This window comes from Aptenodytes patagonicus, chromosome 18 (genome assembly GCF_965638725.1).
Source record: "Aptenodytes patagonicus chromosome 18, bAptPat1.pri.cur, whole genome shotgun sequence".
NCBI classification, from domain to species: Eukaryota; Metazoa; Chordata; class Aves; order Sphenisciformes; family Spheniscidae; genus Aptenodytes; species Aptenodytes patagonicus.
This window is the reverse complement of record NC_134966.1, coordinates 6,817,855-6,838,335: the sequence shown is the minus strand read 5'-3', so window position 1 is coordinate 6,838,335 and position 20,481 is coordinate 6,817,855. Positions and strand designations below refer to the sequence as shown.

Sequence of the window (20,481 nt, the reverse complement as noted above, 5' to 3'; positions counted from 1 at the left end):
GCTGCCACGGGGGGCTGAGGAAGGGGCTTCTTGGCGACTTGGCGCTTAAAATGGCCCCTCCGCCCGCCGCGGGCCCGGGGTGCCCCGGCCGGGACAGCCCCTGGGGTGCCTCGCCTTGGAGCCGGGCCGGGCTGGGCTGACGGGGAGCAGCGCCCACGGGAGGACTCCCCCTCGCAACCTCCCTGCTGCCGCCCCAGCGCCTCACGGCCTCCCGCTGCGGCGCTCGTATTCCCTGCGGCCATGGGATGGGTCCGGGGCCTGGAGAGGGCAAGTTTGGGGCTGGCACGCTGAGGAGCTGCTTCCTCCTCTGGCCCCGCTGTCAATGAATAAAAACCAACCCAGCCTTCTCTCATATCACCTTTTTCAAGGGTGAAAAGATGTGTTTTTAAAAGGGAATCTTTTATTTTATAAATGGTATTGCTACAGAGCCTACTACATAACAGGATTATTTCACTAGCATTCCTACTTGCCCCTGCACAGGAGTGATTAAGTGACATGAGCTAAGCTCTGTTGAAAATGCCCCCTTTTTTTTTTTTTTTTTTTAAATAACACTGGGAAGAGGATGGATTTTTATAGCCACATCTCCTTTATAGCTCTGTAAAGGACCAGCAACTCCAGCGTGAACGTGCACACATGAAAATAAAGCATGAAATAAAGTCCTTGCAGAATCTCAAGAGAAATCAGGATGCTGCTGCTGATACCCCGCACGTCCTTTAAAAGGTACTGCAAAGGCCAGGCAACGCCTGGTCGAGATAATACCTTTTTTTTCCCCTCCCCAAATACCTTTGACTACTGAAATCACCCACTTTGAAGACCAAACCAAAATGAATGTTCCCATATGTGAGCCCAGAGAATAATACTTACCTGGGGAGCCTGAGAAAAAGCAGAACACAAACAGTACAGCACTTCAAAAGTGAGATAAATGAGCAGCGTTTACACAGAAAAGCTTGTAGAAGGCAAATGCACCTTCAGACCAAACCACCAAAGTTAATTCAATTTTAAAAGATAAAACTTACAGAAAAATAAATACGCAAGAGCAGTGCAAGAAGTGATAAACATAGGCAAGGGGTTGCCTTTAATTTTTATATGTCAGGAAAGCACATGGACTAGGATTTCTATCCCTTAACACGTTCACTGTAAAGTAAGATTTCAGAACAGGGAGAACGCTCCTTTTTCCTGCAGTTGCAATACACGTGTTTTCAGATAGCAATTATGACTATGGCCAATTAATTTCAACAGCCTCTTCAAAGTTGACACTTTTCCTGGCATTGCAAGCAGAAAAATAGCATTAAAGTCTTCTTATTTGGAAAGAAAGAGCAAGTATTTACTGCAGAAGTTCAGTTCATTGCAGAAAACTGCTACAAGGTAGCATGAGTGATTTACTGCTTTCATTATTCAAGTTAAATAAATCTCCTCCTTTCCAAGCTATTGAATATAGAGTTATGCTGGCGGAGTGGATTACATTTGATCTATGTACCATGACAAGTACTGAAAATTGTGGGCTTCATTGCTATATTCACCCACTCCTTCCTGAACATAAGAAGAAAGTGTCAATACACAGAGCAGCCTTTGCTCTGTTCCTTCAGCATAAGAAAGCACAAAGCTGCTCTGGAGATGTAATGAGTATACAGTCTGACACCATGGAAACGAAGATAAACTCCTTTTAACTCTTTCAACTAACCTTCAGGGTGTGGCACGAGACAAAAATTTTCCTATTCATGAACATTTTATTTGCATATATCATAGTTCGTGACAGGCTTGCATTAATGCTAACCGAGGCTTAGGTTTTTATTTTTAAGCGTATGGATGAAATCTTAATCACTATGGAAGCAAACAGCCTATCTGATTCAATCTGGTTTCTGTATCATTTGAAAATGAAAGTATTTAAACATACTGTAATTGCTTCAGAAAAATGAGATGAGTTCCCTGCATTGCTCAGCAGATGGGCATCTCTGATACCAACCCACAGCCTTTACTCCGGGTTTCTTTCACCTAGTCTGGGAGGCTGATAAGTATGCTACAAGAACTTGGACAGTGTTTAAGAGATTCTGCTCCTCACTGGGATTTCTGTTATCACTTTATCACAGTCTGCTAGCCTACCCACACCACACCCAAACACAAGCAAACCACCATGGGAAAAGAAAAATCTGAAAAAATGAAACCCCACAGTTTTCAACCACTGCTCAAGGTACAATGAGTTGTCTTGTTTATTTTATAGCCTGCTTAGTCTACGGACTTGTCTTCACTAGAACCAGGAAGACTCCCCATGCAAACAAAACCCTTAAGTTTATCTGCTGTTAAGTTTAGCATTTTGACTCCAGGAAGAGCGAGCCTTGTTTTATACCATCAGTCTAGCACCAGAGGTGTCACCACAACTGTCACCTAAATCAGAAACAAAAGACTTGCGTTTCTAGCAAGTTTCACCAGGAAATTTAGAAACAAAAACCACAGTCATGAAGGAAAGTTTTATTTGACTTGTAATGCCCACATCCTAAGATTAAAGGTATTTAAAAAAAAAAAATTAGCTGCAAGGAAAAAGAAAGAAGCAAAACAAAAACAGATTTGTACACCTTTAGGAAATCAAGAAAAAATAGGCAAAAGTTTACATTCATTAGTTTCAGATATGGCAGAAGAATGTTCTAATGAAGAGGAGTAAATAAAATCCTGCTTTCCCACCTTTTTGTATGAGACAGCACGAGTCATGCTCTTCAAAGCCACACTGATCTCGTAGATACAACAAGGCAGATTTTTCATTATTTTTTTATTAATGTATTTGTGCTTTAAAGATCATAAAGACCCTCCTACAGCCAGCCATTTGGTGTACTCTCTACATACATACTAAAGTACTGAGTACGTACTTTAACCACTGGTGAAGCTTGTTACAACCTCCACATAAAAACTGAAAGTCATGCATATTTGAAATTCTGTTTAAGCATCAGAAACTATTGAAGGATTTTATTTCATAGCTGCTAAGCCACTTTAAATCCCCATCAGTGTTAAAATCTTGCAAGTGTCAGCCCAGAATGATTTAACCCCTTGAGAATAAGGGTTCATTATAAAAAAGGCAAATATCTTATCTCTAGAGATTCTACCCAAATACGTATCTCATCTGCTACTAATGCTGAAGAATTTCCTTTGCTAAACACAATATGCTGGGGAAAGAGGGATTTTCTAGTGATCTCTTATGAAGCCAGAGGGCAGGCAGTTGTTCTGTCATAACCTTTTACTCTACTCTACAAAACAGATGAGCATGGAGGTGGCTGCCATTTCAGCCAAGCCCTGCTCTGGATGGGATCAGTGGGAGCAGCCTGAGCCCCTGCCCGGGGTTGCAGCCAAAGGAGCTGAACGCAGCAGGTCACTGACCACCAACCCTCAGGTCAGGGACAGCTTCTTCCACAGGAACAGCTCCTCTGAACAGAACCCTTCAGAGGCTGCAAACACCTTTCGTCTGCCTTTCCTCTCAAGCTACACTGGGATTAGGGAAGGAGAAAGAGCAGCAATGAAATAGCGGCGGGGGGGGGGGGGGGGCGCGTGTAGAGAAGTTTAACATCCTCCCCAGTAAAGGGAAAAACAATTTGTCTCAGCAGACATCCTTGGCTTGTGCAGGAGCAAGTTAAGGGTTGGCAGGTGGAGGGGGAGAACTCAACCTTCAAGAAGCTGTGGATGCTCTTGAGGAAGATCCCTCTTTACCTTCACTGGGAGGGCAGCATACCCTATTTGCAATAAGAGCTAAGGAAAAGCATAAAGCTGTAATAAAACTCTTTCTTCCATTTGATTGATTAGGAATTCACTATTTCTTAGCTTAAAAAGCCGCAGTGCAAGTCAGTGTTTGCTTCATGGGGACCCTGTTTCAGTATCCTCTCCCGCAAGGATGCAAAAAGATCAAAGTCAGCGGCCAGTGTTCTTGTCTGTATACAAAGCAGGCAGGGTGCCCCAAGCACTGAGGCCAAAAGACACTCCAAGTAGTAAATAAATACACATAAAACAACTCTAAAAATGAGAAATTAACAGCATCGATTGTTTAGAATTACAATCCATCTTATTACATTAATCTTCACATTTTAGCATCTTTTTAACCACTATACAAAGCTGCTGAAGTTACTCTTTCTTCTAAACCAGCCATACAAAAGCACAAAGCACTATAAACATTTCTTTTTGGCAAAGTAACTTGCTTTCAGAATATAACGTACTTTTGAATCACAGTTTACATATAGCAGGTGTGTCGTGCTAATACAACATCCTCTGTTTCCTCTCTCACTGCATGCTGCCAGGAGCAAGACACCTCAGAGACCTCTCCTAGTTTCAGTTACTGTCTCTTAAATCCTTCTCATAACAGTTTATTTCATGCAGCCTCACTTGGGTCAGCTGCTCCTCACTTTTGCCTCAGCACTGTCTTGTTTATTGCATTAATCTGGTCTTCAGGATAAGCCACATCAGTTTGATGTGCTTATAGAGCAACAGATGTTAAGTTAATCCACTGATGGGGATTTAAGTGCTCTACCCTTACCCTCTTGCAAGCATCTCAGGAGCATTTATCTACTCCTTTTACATCCTCCTGTTTACTTTTTCCCTGCTTACTTCCTTCCTGCTTTTACCAGCAGAGTCCACGTTAGATATCTGAAGAGGAAGAGAGAAGACATTTGTATTCTCCAAGCCCATGCACTGACTTTCCATTCATATGGAAACTCCAGAGTCTTACTTTTTTTTTTTTCCTTGCAAAAATATGGCTAGATAAGACTTACACCTTGTACCTGGAACAGACACAAGGGATAACTAATCAGTCAAGCCTGTGTTTTTGTGAAAGTACTCATTTTCTTCTCCCTGAAGACCTCCTCATTCTGAGGCTGGGACTTGGAGATGTATGTGGCCTGAAACAGGAGAAAGCACAGGCTGGACCCTCAACCTTCATCTGTGGCATTGCACTCACAGAGGACTCGGCAAACCACTGCTAACCTCATACAAAAGCCAGGACCGCCTCGAGTTCAGCACACTCCACTGCCACCACCCTACACTAGTATCCAACTCAGCACATGTCCCAGAGCAGGCAGATTTCAGGTGCTGGCTGTGCAGTCAGGATCACATCATTTGATAAGAGCCCTTCCCAGCGCTACAAGGTCATACATACACATGCATTTGATCTATGCCCAAAACTACGCTACGTTTCTTCGGATTGACAGACTATAAAGAGTCGTTTCCTCTCTAGCAGCTTGATCCCAGCTCTCCAGCTACCTGCACACATAACCCCTTTCGTACATCACATCCAACATCTACACCTCTTACTGCCTTGTGCATAATGGGAATAGGCACCACACTACACCGGTTCCCTCTGCTTGTGTACACCCCACACCTCCTACCCAGCGAAAACTGCTGCTGGCTCATTCTGAAATACAGCAAGGCACTCCGATGGATGTTAAAGACTTCGTGCATGCACAGGCAGGATGCAAATCCACCCCTTCCTCACACTGGCTTGCCTTAGGGGCAAACAAGGCCTCAGCAATCTCCTAAGCGAGGATGACCGCCCCACAGAGCCCGTCATCTGGCCTGCAAACAGCACCAACACAGAGGCAACAGACCAACTTCCTTAGAGCTTCAGACTGGTTACAGAAGTCTGCATTTTACTTCAGTGCTTTACAGAAGTCTTTCTTCCTCCCTGGGAAAGAAATCTTTGCTAGTCACATTGCATGTGTTAAAACACGTAAGGTAAAAATCAGCAGTAATGTCTGTAGAAACACAGCAGAGAAAGAACGATAATAAAAATCCCAAAGCAAACAAAGCCTCCTTAAGAAGCTAAGGGTCAAGTGGAGAATTTACCAATGATGTTCCTGCTCCCACACACAATCGTAAACGTCGGGGATCATCTCCCAGAAAATGCACAGGCAAAACGGGTACATATATTGCCCTATTCAAGAGAATTGGGCAAAAATCTGGGCCCAGGCAGTTCGTGATTTGTATGACACATTAAAAATAATAATAATAATAATAATAATAATAAACAGGAAGGTGGAACAAAGAAGAAATTCAAACCATAAGCTGGCAAGTGGTCCTGGATCCATCCCAGCAAACACTACTGGCTACAAAAAGCAGAAGGTCCCACCAGGTTGCTGTGTGTTGAAATAGCCTTGCTGCCACCACTGAGCATTGCAGGTAGTTTTATCCATCTCTGGGAGGAAAAAGGTCCTTGTACAAAACTGTTTTCCTCCCCTGACTGACATCAGATGAGCTCCTTCAGCGACTCATTTTCACCAGGAAGCGTGCCGTTCATCTCGGGGGAAGTCTCAGTGCCCAGGTATCCCAAGAGGATCTCACTGCGCCGCCGCGACAGCTGCAAAATGTCTTCTGCCAGTGACTGCACTGTTGTGTATCTCACATTGTCCAAATCAAACATGTCCTTCAGATATTGTACTATCTGGTGCTGCAAAGACAAAAGGAAGGTTTACAGTAAAGAGACTTCCTCCCACCTGCAAATACCAGCTGCCTGGACTGCAGCAAGCGGAGAACCCCATAAGGAATTCTGCACATCTGCCACCTGGGCGAAGATCTGCTTCAGGCTGGGTATTACTTTTGTGGCTAAATCCCCTCATGCCTCTAGAACAGGACAGCAGAGCTCATGAAGTCAGGAAAGCAATGCTGATGTCCGTGGCAATATCCATGCAAACATTTAATGAATGCAACACAGCCTCTCATGATACTATCTACGAGATCAAGAGGATTTAGGCTTCAAGACCAAATACATAACTTGTAAGATCCCACGTACTCTTAGACAACATATTCTTTCAGCATATGCGCCCGTAACCTTTTCCAATACTGATGGTATAAATTGATCTCATCACACATTTTTGCTATCAACTATGGTAAATTGTGATGGGAATTCTTATCAACCTGAATTCAGCAATCCGCATCTCAAAAAACAGTGATTTTTAGAAGGCTTTTGTAGGTAGACAAGTTTCTTAATGCCATGTCAGTCATCAAAAGCACACATCTGCAGCTTTAAGCCTGAAGACAGCATTAGTCCCACACAGATTCGGTACAGAGAAGCCATCTTACCTTGAAGAAACTGCAGACTTCAGATAGCTGCTGCTTGGGCCCCAGAAAACCAAAGGCTAGAACAGGACTGACATGCTCCGATACGGAGTAGAAATGAGAGATAAAGCCATCTGGTACCTGACACAGGGAAGGGAAGAATTAGTCAGTCTCGGTTCTCAGACAGAATTACCAGCTTATTCCATATCAAATTCCATGCCAGAAAGCACCGTGCTTCAGTAACTGAAGTTAAAAGCTACTTAAGAATATCTCTTCCTGCAGAATTACATTTATCTTTCAGATCCCTTGAAGGATGACTAGAGCTTTCTATCTTCATGTTTCTAAACTACTATTTCAGGAGGAAAATAAATAGAAGAAAATGAAAGGCAACCATCAGGCAGTCTTTATAGACTCTATTTATAATCTCCGGACCAAGCCAGGAAAGGACATGCAAATATCCAAGACAGAGCTACTGCATGACAGCACCAATACGGCTTCCAACGCTCTCATTTCTCTTTGTACCATCTCGTACCAGCTGGTTGTGGGACAGGAGCTGAAAACTTGCCAGAGGCCACAGACCCTGTGGCAGAACTGGGGTTGTGAAGTTGCGGCTTCCTGTTCCCCAGGTCCATGAACTCATCTGCTGTGATACTTTAGAAAGCCACAGATTTAAGGGAAACGCATCAAGTAATAGCTAGTCAGCAGTCAGCGCTGGGAAGCGGAGAAGCGCATGAGCCATTCATTGCGCTGCCAGCAGGGGAACTACAATTCAGGAGCAGCCCCTTGTTGCTTGGTGTCTGTGACCATTCCTACGGTATTGTGAGCGGGGAGAGGGAATACCAGACAGGCAATGATGTCTTTTTAATCCTCACATTAAGAAAAAGGGAGAATAAACTCAGACTGATTCAGTAAGACACTGGCATGGCACTGGAGCAATGACGGCAGGACTCCAGTGCTCTAAAGCATCACAAAGAATGCGATTCAGTTCAGTCTTATACCACTTAGATTTTGTATTTTGTCAAGATCTAGGTGTTATCTTTTCAGCTTCAAACACATTAGATTCTTTCCCTTTTAATTAATTTTGCTTACCATCAGCAGCCTCCTTTTTGCTTTCAGAACTGACCAGCAGGCAGTTGCTAGAGCCTACAATTAACGGAGAGAGACCATCAGTTACTGGAATTACTTTTCAAAAAAAAACCAAAAACAAACCAAAAAAAGGTTTACCAACACATTGCCATCAAAGTATCAAAGCAGTGGCCCTTTTGCGCCAACAACTCTAAAATTAGTGACAAAATTGAAGTGAACTGGAAGCAGATTTAGCCGCTCCAGATCCATTCCAGAAAAGCCAAAGTGTTTTTGAAGATCGCTAATATGATCTGACACAGCTGCCAAACACCCCAGAATGCAGACTGTAAGCAGACAGCTGTTACAAGGTGCCTCCCAACCATCTTCTTCTCAGTCTATGAAACTAATCAGTCTTAAATATGCAGCTGGGGGCCAGGACTAGAGGAAAGCGCTGCTATTTGAGCCTCACTGTCTGCGGAGGTACCACCAGAATGAATGGCCAGGTGCAAAGAGCCACACTTGTTCTTCCCTACATTTTGATCCTCTTATCCTCATTCATGAAAATATGCGGTGTCATCTTTTAACATCTCCATGGCATCACTGATAAATGCCGCTAGAGAAATAAGTCTATTGGAGCCAACCAGATGCTTTCAAATTAAGGAAAGCTTTCCTGTAAACAATTTACATGTACCAGAAGATTGTTGTTTAGAGCTTCAGGAAAGCATGGTATTTCTAAAGAGAAAATTCAGCTCAGCCAGCACAGCCGAGTTTATACTCCTTCCTAGCCTTGGCACTGAGATCTCATGCTCAGCACAAGGATTAAGCGTTTAACGTACCGTCTCCTTGAAGCTGTCGGAGAGCCATCGGTTGCGCAGCACAGCCAGCACAGAGGAGGGCGGGTTCTCCAGATCCTCAAAAGCATCCATGAGGATGAAGTCCAGCACGATATCAAAGAAACTCATGCACACCACCTGTCAGAGAGCGGAACAGTCCGTAAACGAAACGGGTTTAAAAAAAAGGAGATAGACTTTACTCTTTTGCTTTGAAGCAACAAAATGTAATGAGATGAAGTTTGCCACCAAGGCAGGAGGACTGTACGCTCAGTGTGTACACTCAGTTCACAGCCCCCAGAGAGGGGCTGGCCAAGAGACGTATTAATCCTGTGTCCAGGAAAAGCCCGGTCAAAAGGCAAACAAATCTTACAGACCTACGGACAGTAGCTTGTGCCCTCTAGAAAAAGTTGGGATTTTGAGTTGGGGTTTTGGGTTTGGCTTTTTTAACCACAGTATTGCTGACATTGCTGAAGGCAAGGTTTGCCATGAAGTTTAAACACCCCAACAGCCAGTTTTCCCCCCACCCTCCCCAACAACATACGATTGCAAAATAATCGTATTTCAGCAGCAGTTCTTTCACTCCTGGGCTGTTCCTACATATTCATTATCCTCCAACTCCTCTGCAACTTTCTAGAGAGAACGTCTTTACCAACCCCTCTTCCCTCCAGCTCCTGCTGAGTGGTCGGCCAGGTCTCTTGCTTCAGTGCATAATGCAGCATCTCCTCGTAGCTTTCCAGAAAAGCTTTGGGATTCTGGGAGAGCAGAGAAACAAAACACTTCAGAAGGTACAACAGTTGCGGGCACATTTCACCAAAGTTTGACTACTCTATTCTGAGCTAACATCAACATCAATGCATGCGACTGGCTGAAGTTCTTCGCCAAAACACTCTTTGTGCAGAAAGAGAGAATTTGTTCCTGGGAGGCGTGGATTGCCCCAGGTTCAGCTGTGACTCAAAGCACCCACGTTGCTCCATTTTCTTCAAGGAAGTAGCAAGAGACACCTGTAAGCAAACCAAGCCAGTAAGGGACTAACGCTGTGCAAGCGACAATCTCCCTGTTTAGGGGATAACCAGTGACTAAGCCAGTGATCTGAGAGCTGGTATGCGGTCGATGCAAAGGTTTGATTCTCTTTTCCCTTTCCTATATTCCTTGAGATGATGCCATTGCTGATGCACAGCCTGTACCCTCTGTTTGCTCCAGTGAGGCACAGTATCAAACTGTGGACAAGAGCTGCACAGAGAGGTTCTTTCAAGAGAATTTGGTTAAACAAGATTAAAAGCACGGGCATTTTACTTCTTGCAATAGTCACCAGCATACAGATGAAGTTTTCTCCTTCCAAGACACTGGAAAAACTCTGGGTTGGGATGGAGGAACAAGTGTCCCTGTGCTCACAAGACACAGCTGAGTTGTTATACAAACTTCCTACCTTTTCAGCTTTTGTCATCAGTCCTATCACCATTTGCTTCCCAACCTCCCCAAAAAACAGTTGATTGCTTTCATCCTCCAGCAGCTCCTGCAAAGGGAACACAAGAAGTCTCCTGTGAACACCTACACCCACATGAATTCTGAGTTGGGAGAAGAAAGGACAGGACACAAAGCAGTGCAATGCTGCATACACCAGTATCGTTAACCTTTAATAAGCTGGAGTCTAGAAAACAAGACTGCTCTCTCCAGGAAGCGAGTTTAAAATTAGGCTGAAAGACTGGAATCAGCAAGAACGGAGGCACGGGAGCCACGGCGTGGCAGTGGGGCCAGGGCACAAAAGCTGCTGTTCAGGCTCTGGACATACATTGCTAGGATGCGGATCGCAGTAAGGAGAAGGAAACCTTGCTCCCCCACTTCAGAGGTTTGACTCCAGCCCAGTGAAAAGCTCTTAAGTGGGCGTAGCAGCTCCTGGGCAGCTCTGAAATTACCAAACTTTCACTTCCCAGAACTAAACTAGTGTCAGTGGCCATGTAACCACCGCTCAAGCTGGGCACAGCGACCAGGGGATCCTCTCCCTCTCCAAATCAAATCGATCAGGACGGGATTACAGTTAAGCAAGGGGAGCTTGGGCTGCTGCTGCTTCTGCTTTTACTTGCTCTAGAGGGGCAAAGACTTCACCCTTGCATGGGCAGAGGAGAACGTGCTGCTGGCAGCAACACGCCGCAGGAACCCAGGAGCCTCGAGCTGTTCTCACCTGGAAGGCCTGCCTGACGCAATGCAGCTTCGCGAGGAAATCCTGGTCGCTGTAGCAGCCAAGGAGCTCTGTCCTAGAGGGAAAGGGGAAGGATTGCATAAATTTCAGCTCTCCCAATGTCTGTGTTCCTAACAACTATGCTCCCCTAAAAAAAGTAATTCCCAATCTGTGCCTACGAGGAAGTAACAACCGCATTCCCTTTGTACAGGTCACTGGGGGACCAGACCACCTCTGCGAAGGCTATTACAGCACAGGACTATGCCAGCCAGCCACACAGAACAGTCATATTTCCCATTATTAATTTCCTGGGACAATTACCCTTTCTTAACATGTGTCCCCTAAAATCTGGGGCTAGTTCCCTAGCAAGTTTTTGCCCCCAAAGCGTTATTCTGGTTATAGGGCTGCTCAAAGGCAAATAATGTGTTCACACTGCTCAAAGGAGCCTTGACACAAGGACCCACAACTCCAGCTGGCACTTCACCTCAGCGTCCGGCACGCAACTTTCCCTTCTTTCACTAACTGCAGAGCTTCTTCATAGGCTGCTACTGGCTTAGAGAGGTGGAATGGTATTTCCTCAAAGTGGAGAGAGTCAAAGAGCTGTAGAGGTGGCAAGAGGCATGGAAGAACAAAATGATCTTGTTAAATATTTGCAAATACTCAGAGACTGCACACAAGCAAGGTATGCCTTCTTCAGCTAGCAAACTTCTGTCAGTGCCAGTTATTTCATGCAAAGATATTTCTTTTCCCAACAGTTTCAAAGCTGTCTCGGCTCTGACACAGCTCAGTATCACCTAAAATTTACACAACCAAGCCACATTACATTAGATTTACAGTACTTTCCTAGCTGTTATGGCATGTTTTCTACAGTAGATAGGAAGATGACATGGAAATGCTGGTTGGAAAGGCCCCTAATGAAACAGCTTCTCCTAACATCCATCATGAACCTCCCAGCTTGGGGCTGTTGCTCCCTGTTGTATCATCTTCCTCTACCAAGATGTGTTTGGCTCCACTGCCTTTGTGGCTCCCCTCCAAGCAGCTGGACTGCTACACACAGCTGAAACTTAAGTCACCTCTGCTGCAGAGAAGAAGGAGTCCTCGGAAATTGAGCTGTCTTCATCATCTGTCCGAAGCCGCAATGACCCATCCGTCAACGGAAGCATTAAAGTCTTCTCTGGAGGAGAGGAAGAAGTTGCATGTATTGGAGTTTATGGACTACCACTCCTCTTAGCCACTGTGCTCTCCCTCCCACCCCCACAAACAGCACTTTGTCACCACTTCATTGCCTAGCTTACAGAAAAGATGTAAAATCAGAAAAGAAACTGGTCTTCTAATGCATTTCTAACCCAGCTCCCATACCCAGATCCAGCAGCATGCTGTCTGACTGAAGCGAAGACCCAAACTCTTCCTGGAGGTGGTAGGCTCGGTGCAAGAGGGACTCCAGCTTCTCGGCAAACTCCCTTTTCTGGGACTCCTCCTTGAACACACATAAATGCCACCCTTAGTTAGCCAACTGAGCAGAGACAGATTGACAGCACAAATACGAAAGGAAATTTTCAGTAAAATGGGATTTACAGTTTGCAGATTAAATGATTTAAGAAAAACAAAACAAAAAAAAAAAAAGAGTGAGAGAGGACTCATTAATCCTACAATGCAGCTAATAACACAAGGGGAGGGAAGCTTCTACACAGCCCATTCAAACCCTCTGGCTTTTTAGCTTTACAATTTTGTTTTCCTGTTAAAAAAGGAAGAAAAAGCTTTAGAACTTTAATGTGCCATCCAGAAAAACAGGTATTTTAATGAGTTATAGATCACTTAATTCTCCTGACTTGTGACTTTAGCCTAATTTCAAGAGGGAATCACATCAGAAAACCTGTGTTGAATACAACAGAGTATCCAGAACTGGGTAACAGAGTAAGAGTCCTTGGATTAAGGTGCTGGGCATAAGCAAAGTTTGCTGTAAGCAGCACAGGAGGATAGGGGGGAAAAAAAAAAAATAGGGAGAAAAATAAGACTTACACAGCATCTTGCCTTCATGCCCCTGTGTCTGCGTGAGTATCTCACCCAGAAGATAGAAGCATTAACAAGAAGCACAAAATCTATTTTGATAATGAATCAACTGTTTTTAAGTCAGTTTTAGAAATACTATGGGACTCTTCAAGGACAGACAACAAGAGAATCTAGATTTGACTTGGATAAATATTATCCACCACCAAAGACAAATATCCCACATACTTACTACACCAGGCCCTGTTTATAAGAGGCTGGGAACACTTTTTGCCAGCGAGAACTCCTGGAGAGTTGGGAGTTTAGCTCTTTTCACAGTCCTGAGCTACAGCTGCTCTCTTTAGCTTCATGATTGACACTGAGCCTTTCTAGTTTGGATCTCCTCTTGTCAGAGGTCTTCCCTGCATAGTCCTCAAGTCCAAGACAACAAGGCGTTGTCCTATAATACTTGTTTCTGTAGCCATATGCAAAACGAGTTACACATCCCCCTGACCCACTTGCTCAGTGAGCAGGGGCATACTTAGCTCCTACCGAGTTACCACTTCACTTGACTCATTAATACATGCAGGCAGCCAGCCTCTGCTTCTCCACCCAGCTTCCTAGGAAGTGATAGTGACCATCAAGATCTCCACTTTCAAATGTGTTAAAAAGTTACAGACACAACACTGCCAAGCAAAAAGCTATTTCTTTCTCTCCGGTGCTGTATTTGTTACAGTCTTTTCCTACCGCAGCCTCTGCTGCTGGAGGACTCGCATGACAGTGACTGACATGATGCTGGAAGGTGGGCAGAAAAGCTGGGGAACGAGGGGGCGAGACTTATTAAAAAGAAAAAGAAATTAAAAACACCCACTCGCATTGCATAAGGAAGCCACAGATATAGACAGCTCTTAAACAGAGTCTGGCCCAACTCTGCCCTTAATTTGCTCTTCTTTTAACCTCCTAATTACTGCTTCCAGCACCAGGGCTGGTCTTTCAGCATGTTCCTCCAGCTGGCAAACGCAAGGAAAAAGGGGGGACCTACCTCGGGGATGTTCTCAGACATGCTCTCTTGCCGTTTCTTGCTGTCCCAGGGCACGGGGGTGCTGGTACTAGCATTGTCCCTCTGCCTGATGGTCAACGCCTGCTCCCACTTCTGCAGGGCCTCCTCAAACAGCTCCATGCCTGCCAGTGCAACCAAATACAGGCTGTGACAGTCCCAGGCCACTTAGGAACAAAGCGATACAGCATGAGCCTTTGCTCACTCAGACAATCCAGTGAAGAGGGAAGCCTCTCCCCAACTGATAAGAAAGAACAAATGTATTCTACTTCTTAGATTAAGAATTTGGATGAGAAGTTAAGGAGGACATCCCCAAACCGGTTAAAACATCAACCGTGTTACTTCCAAAATACTGTTCTCCACACAAGGTGAGCCTGTTGCTCAAAGAACAGTATTTTGGAAGTAAATTATTCACTGAGAAAACAGTGAAATGTTTCTTCAGGAGAAGAAGATGGGATTTCTGTAACTAACAAGTGACTGAGTTTGAGTCAAGAGTGGGAGAGTGCTTCCTATTAGAGCTCTACATTGAGCTGCTGATGCTCTATGTCAGTTTACACCCTGTTTTTGCTCTCACAGTGATAAACAACCCCCCCAGGGTGATGTTACCCTTGTGCTTGTTTACCTTGAACGTAGAGGCTTTCTGCACTGGAATCACCAATGGCTCCAGCATCCCCCATTGCCTGGGCCTCCCACATCCCTGCTGACGCTGGTGTTGGACTCGAAGAGTTGACTGCTACCATCTGCAGGAAAGCAGCAGAAAGCAGCAAATACCTTTTGAATTCTCTCCCATGGTAGCAGCGTTAAGACCACACAAACACCACCACCAGATAAGCCATTTCCCTTCCCCACGTTTGCCCTTGTGCTCCCCCTTACTGGTACTCCCTGGCCTGGGAAGGGGAAGGTATCAAGAGTTACCGGCTCCCTCCCACTTGGGTTTATGCTACGCTGTCAACTGCCGAGAGCTGTACGGTGCTGAGAGGGGAGGCGAGGTGAGAAGTCCTCCCCTTCTCCACCCAGCACCACAGCCGTGTCTTTGAAAGGACAGAAAGTTGTGTGGGAAATACCTTCCCAACCAATCTACACTGACGCTTCACTAGGAAACGGCAAGCTGTACAACGGTGAGCACTAGCAGGAGAGCACTGATGGAGGGGACAGCCCGAGAACGCTCCAAAGCAATCGCTACAAAGGCACAAGGATTTTGATAGAAAGTTCATGTCAGCCGCAGCTGTCCGTACAAAAAACACTGGAAGTGGGCAGAAGCGACCACAGTCCAAACGAAGGAACAGATTACCAGCAAAAATACAGCTGAGGACTTTGGCCAGGGGGATCCTCGCTCTTCTCTTTGTAACCAAACCTTCTCCTGGGAGGGCTGGGCACTAAGATCCACACGGCAAACTGTCAGCTTTCTCCAATTTCACACTAGCGCATAAACGTGTCTTAAAGTCTGACCCAATAAAGTGCTGGGTTCAAACACTAGCAACGACCAGTGTTTTCAAATGGCTTAGAGAAAGATGTCCAAATGTGAGCCTGATACTAGAAAAAAGCTACAATAAACATCTGACAGATGAATTCTTGCCCTGCCTCCATTGATTAATCTCTGTGGAGTTGTTAATAAATCACCTTGAGATCCAGAACTGCAAATCATCAGTTCACTGCTGCTGACTTATTTACTAGATGGCAAAGAGCCCCAGGAAGCAGACGAGAGAGCAGGCAGAAACTGCAGCTGTGCGAAGGATGAGCTGTTTTCCCATCAAGTAACATGAAAGCAGTGAGTACGGTGTCACAGACGCTCAGCTCCCACACAATGAAGGGGGTACGGGAACAGATGCCTCTCCGTGTGGATATCCCCACCCATGCACCAGCAGCGGAAAAAGGAATTTAGATAGTTTTTTATCTAAAGAGAAACAGACTTCAGCGATACAAAACCCAGACAGCATCTGTGGGAAGGGAGAAGCCGCGGGGGAATTAAATGGACGTGAGAGTCCCTGCAGGGGGAGGGAGGCCAGAGCTGGACACCCCTTGGTCCTCACTGACACATCCCATCGTATCCCAGTAACCCCAGGGGAATACTGGTGCAGGGCTGCACGCCCAGCGCCGTGCCGGCACTGCCGCCTGCTGGAGACACACTTTGGCCAGCACAGATTTCTGGCAACTTTCTGGTGCTTTAACCGTACAGGACAAGCTAAAATACAGCAATGCCTGCACATACTGTAGGGTGTTGGTGGCCGACAGCTCCCTTCGAAGGGGTGATTTTTCCCTCTTCTTGTCCCAGCATTGCTAACCAGCCACCGAGCCCAGGCGGGTGATGCCAAGGGGGTGTTTTGCAGTAAGTCGCAGTGCACGAAGCTGCAGAGGTTCGCTTGTGCCGCCCACTGCTCCAACAGCACTACACGAGGCTTTGAGCAGTGGGGATGTAAAACAGGTCTTGAAGCCACAAACGCTCCCCGGCGCTTCTGCGCTTGGTCTCACAAGAGGTGGATATAAGCAGTGATGGCTTCTCCTGCCTGGTTAAGCCTGAATTACCTGTATTTATAGGCTGCTTTTGGCTTTGGAGGAGGTAGAATGACTAGGCTGTGTTCTCGACCTGCACTGTTTCCCGAACAGAACTATCAGATTTTGGTAGTTAACTTGGTTTTTACAACCAAGCAACCTGTGAGCAGCCCCAGCAAAGGAGGGCTGTACTGGCACAGGGGCTGCGGGGCCACCCAAAGCCCCACCACGGAGGGAAGCAAACAAGCTCCCAGTTGCTGTGAGACCCAACAACAACCCAGCCTTGTTCTCGAGGGGGTCACAGACAGCCCCGAGGAATCATGGCCATGTCCCACACGCAAGTCCCTCCTGCAGCCCCTCGTTGGCCAAAGAAGTGGGATGTACCCTGGGGCTCTTGGCCCCGGGAAAATGCTGCTCTGATTTCATGCAGGCAACTCCAGACAGTCACTGCAAAGTTAATATCAGAACACACCCTACAATTACGCTGTAACCTGTTCTGCTCCAAAAGCTTTGGCTTTATCCATCAGCCAGTGCAAGCCCAAGGACTCAGTGATCTTGTTACAGGTAGGTGCACTCCTATCTCCCAGCGCTGATTCTCCCAGCCCCGCCAAGAAGGTCCTTACCGAGGCAAGGCTGTGGGAGGAACTGGAATGTTTGCTGGGCTCGATGGAGGAAATCCCACTGAGCGTGTCATTGCTCTTGCTACCAGGACTCTGGACTCTCTTGCTGGAGTATCCTGCAGTTGGGAAGGTCAAACAAAAACAGGATTTTAGGCCAGGTTCACTGCAGCTGTGAATAGGGAGGGGAACATCGCCCTGTCAGGTGTGACTGCGGATGGGCAAAGCAGCATCCAATACCTAGAAATGAGTCACGGATCTCCTGCATGCTCTGTTTTGCTCTGAGGCACTAAGAAAGGTGGTATCAGTGAGGATCCGAGGCTGAGGAATGAGTATTTATTCACCGCTTATGGATGGCAGGAGGCAAGCACAAGTGGAAAGCATCAAGGAAGAACTCCTCCAGCTTCCCTCAGGCCAGGCAGGGCATGGACATCGCTCCCTTGGTTATTATTAAAAATGCTTAAAGATTTTCATATGTTTCACAACACAAATGCTTAATCCCTAAAGCGCTTTGCTGAGGACGTCAGTCAGTCTTACCCCAAAAATCAATACAAGCAGGTGAAGAAGGTGCCCACGGTCCAGGAGCCACCGCAGAGCTGGACAGACACTTCTGACTCCCCAGCCTGGCCCAGGCCACCCTCCTCTCCACCGCCCAGCCTCGCCAACGCGGCTGCGCACGGGACCCCCGGGTCAGGCGTCATATTGGCATCACCGAGATCAATACGCAACCAGGTCACCGTCTGCCCCAGGCCGTTATTATCAGGGGAAGCATGGCGCAACGGGTCCACAGTCTTTCTGTAGGAGGGGGATGGGAACTGCAAACCTTGGTGAAAACCTCAGTGTCACTTTTTTCTAGCAAGGGCTTTAAGCTCAGGGTCTCTCCCTTTCCTCTGCTAACCCTGTGTTCATGGCACTGTGCTTCAGGCTTCTAATTTCATTCTGCATCGATGCACTACACAAATGGCTTTGCTTTCCTCTCCCCTCAGCTGTCAGGAACTTCCCATCGCTCCCTGTACACCCTCTTTGCTCCCTCACAAAAAGCTTTTGGGGATTTTCCCTTTTTGCAAGGCCAACCTTTCTTCACGGAGGAGACCCTTCTGGTTGGCAAGATGGGCACTGTGATCCCTCCAGGCTTAAAGCCGGACTTCTCCGGAGCGATCTGCTTCTTTCGACGACGACGACGCTTCAGCTGATGAGCTGCAAGAGCCAACGCAACTGTCCCGAGAGCTGTAGCAAACAGCACCTTACGCAGGCCTGGAGAGAGCCGCAGCTGAGAGAAGACAGACTTTAAACACAAAAGATATGAAAGAGCAACAATGAAAAAACAATTCCACCACCCTCTTTTTTTTTCATAAGCAGTCTTAAACATAAGACACCTTGGCATTCCCCCTCCCACCTACAAAACACAGCCCCTGCTACACAACTAAGACTTAGCAGCAGAGAAACTGCAGAGCATCATTTTGACAGAATCTGGAGAACTTGGTCTCAATTCTCATTGCCAAAACACCCTGCAAAAATCTGCACGCGGCCCATAACAGATGCAATCCAGGTTACCCAAATTCAATTCTTAAACCCTGGTATGTAGCTGAGCTTTATTACCCCAAGTGTTGCGTTACTACAAGTGGGAAATGTATTAATCATCTTTAAAACAAAAGTCTTTTTTTAGTGCCTTTGAAGAAGAGAAAGGTTGAGCCTGTGCGTTCTCCCGGGAAGGGATGTGGGAAGCCCTTCTCTCCCCTCTCCCTGCACCAAGCCCACCCTGAGCAGCTCTCTCCCACCACCCCAAACTCTCCATGCGATTCTTACAAACCCTCAAACTGCCCCGATCCCCCCCAGCATCACCCCGTCATGCCTCTGTCCCTCAAAACTAACACAGACTCTTCTCTCTCTACAGACAACCCCCAAAGAGAAAACCCAAGGAACCCGACAGAAAAGCTTTTCCTGCTTGTTGTACCTGCCCGAACGTCGTGTAAACAAACACGGGGATCTCTGCCACAGTCATTGCCAAGGCCTGGATGATGGACATTCCCTCTGTCCTTCTAAATGCCATGTCTGAACAAGGATCTCGGCACCTCCAGGAGCCACAAAAGGGAAGGGCACTTGCGGATGCTGCGTGAGCTGCTCACAAAGAAATCCAACTTTTCTCTGACATCTGGCTCAGAGTCCTGGGGTCGGCCTTCATCCAGCAATCCTCCTCCTGCAGGAAGAGGAGAAAAATCAGGTGAGTGAAGGGAACACACGACCTGCACCTCCTTGTACTGCACTTCACAAACCACACACCGGGTCACTTGGAGCAGTAATGCCGCTAGAGCCAAGCAGGAGATCTAAAGCATCTTCTCACCAACAGCAGCAATTTTTTTGCTTGTCCTACCAACCACAGGGGCAGATTTCCAAACTGCTCTACAGCAGCAGCATCCTTGGACTCGATAGCTGCCGGAGATTTCTACATGCACCAGAACTGGCTGCACATGGTTGGGGGGATTTTGTTTGCAGTCCCCATATAAAAAAAAAATTATTACAAATAACCATATGTACGCTTTCATTGTCAAAACTCTGCTTTCATACAGTTTTCTGTGCATCAAAGACCAACAAAAGGGTGTTTGCCCAGGAGGTTTCAAAGCTGCTTGAGTTTACTCAGAGCTTTGCTGGCCATGCTGGGAGCTGGAGGAGGGACAAGCTTCACGTCAAGGACAGAGCTACAGAAGAACGTATTAAACCAGAGGGGGTCGTCTCTTAAACGTCACAAAGTTATAAACCCTTTGGCCCCGCTCTCTGCCAGGTCAGCCTTTGCAGCAAGCCGACCCTGCCGCAGCGAGGGGACGCTGCTCTTACCCCGCGTGCGGCCGCGCTCCGGCGTCTCCCCACACTGACCAGATAAACCCACCCCAGGTGTTACAGCCACGCGATGACCCCCTGCTCCTGCCAGACCCCACGGCTGACAGCCACCTCACACCCCACGGCCCGTGGGTTGGTGTAACCCCGTCTGGGAGCCACATTTGGATACGGTCTCAAGGTGGCTGGAGCCTGCAGGGACCAGACACGGGCGACGGGCCCTCCCCACAAGGTTACACGCAACGTTTTGGCCAGAGCAGAGATGAGAAGAGCAAAGTGCAAGAAATTTTGGGCACAGAAAACAGCCTGGGGGTTACTACGCCTGGCTGAGGGGCACACGCAGCAAGGTACCAGGGAAATCCCTTCGTCCAGGGCATCTCGCCACAGCCCTGCCTGCCGTGGGCT

The 20,481-nt window shown here is 46.7% G+C and overlaps 1 protein-coding gene across 2 annotated transcripts; it reads right to left on the bottom strand.

Moving 5' to 3' along the window:
* Window positions 1-2,448: 2,448 nt before the first annotated feature.
* On the bottom strand, window positions 2,449-19,436 carry MIGA2 (mitoguardin 2). 2 transcript variants are annotated; one of them, XM_076355152.1, is made up of 15 exons: window positions 19,199-19,436; window positions 18,319-18,529; window positions 17,251-17,363; window positions 14,760-14,877; window positions 14,123-14,262; window positions 12,454-12,571; window positions 12,168-12,268; window positions 11,579-11,694; window positions 11,098-11,170; window positions 10,345-10,431; window positions 9,572-9,670; window positions 8,922-9,056; window positions 8,110-8,163; window positions 7,045-7,161; window positions 2,449-6,412 (listed from the first exon to the last, which is right to left on the bottom strand). In XM_076355152.1, exons 1-15 carry the CDS (start codon window positions 19,292-19,294, stop codon window positions 6,212-6,214), a joined length of 1,779 nt encoding a protein of 592 aa, XP_076211267.1. In that variant the 5' UTR covers window positions 19,295-19,436; the 3' UTR covers window positions 2,449-6,211. The 2 variants fall into 2 exon arrangements, with proteins under 2 accessions (XP_076211267.1, XP_076211268.1); XM_076355153.1 differs by having other exon boundaries at window positions 18,319-18,514.
* Window positions 19,437-20,481: the final 1,045 nt, after the last annotated feature.

What these genes read in the sequence shown, in the direction of transcription:
- MIGA2 (XM_076355152.1), bottom strand. Translation starts at nt 19,294, where the DNA reads ATGGCATTTAGAAGGACAGAGGGAATGTCCATCATCCAGGCCTTGGCA. An exon ending in CAGCATGCTGCTGGATCTGG is followed by an intron (nt 12,269 to 12,453) that starts GTATGGGAGCTG and finishes CCTCTCCTCCAG; the next exon opens with AGAAGACTTTAATGCTTCCG. An exon ending in CCTTCTTCTCTGCAGCAGAG is followed by an intron (nt 11,695 to 12,167) that starts GTGACTTAAGTT and finishes CCACCTCTACAG; the next exon opens with CTCTTTGACTCTCTCCACTT.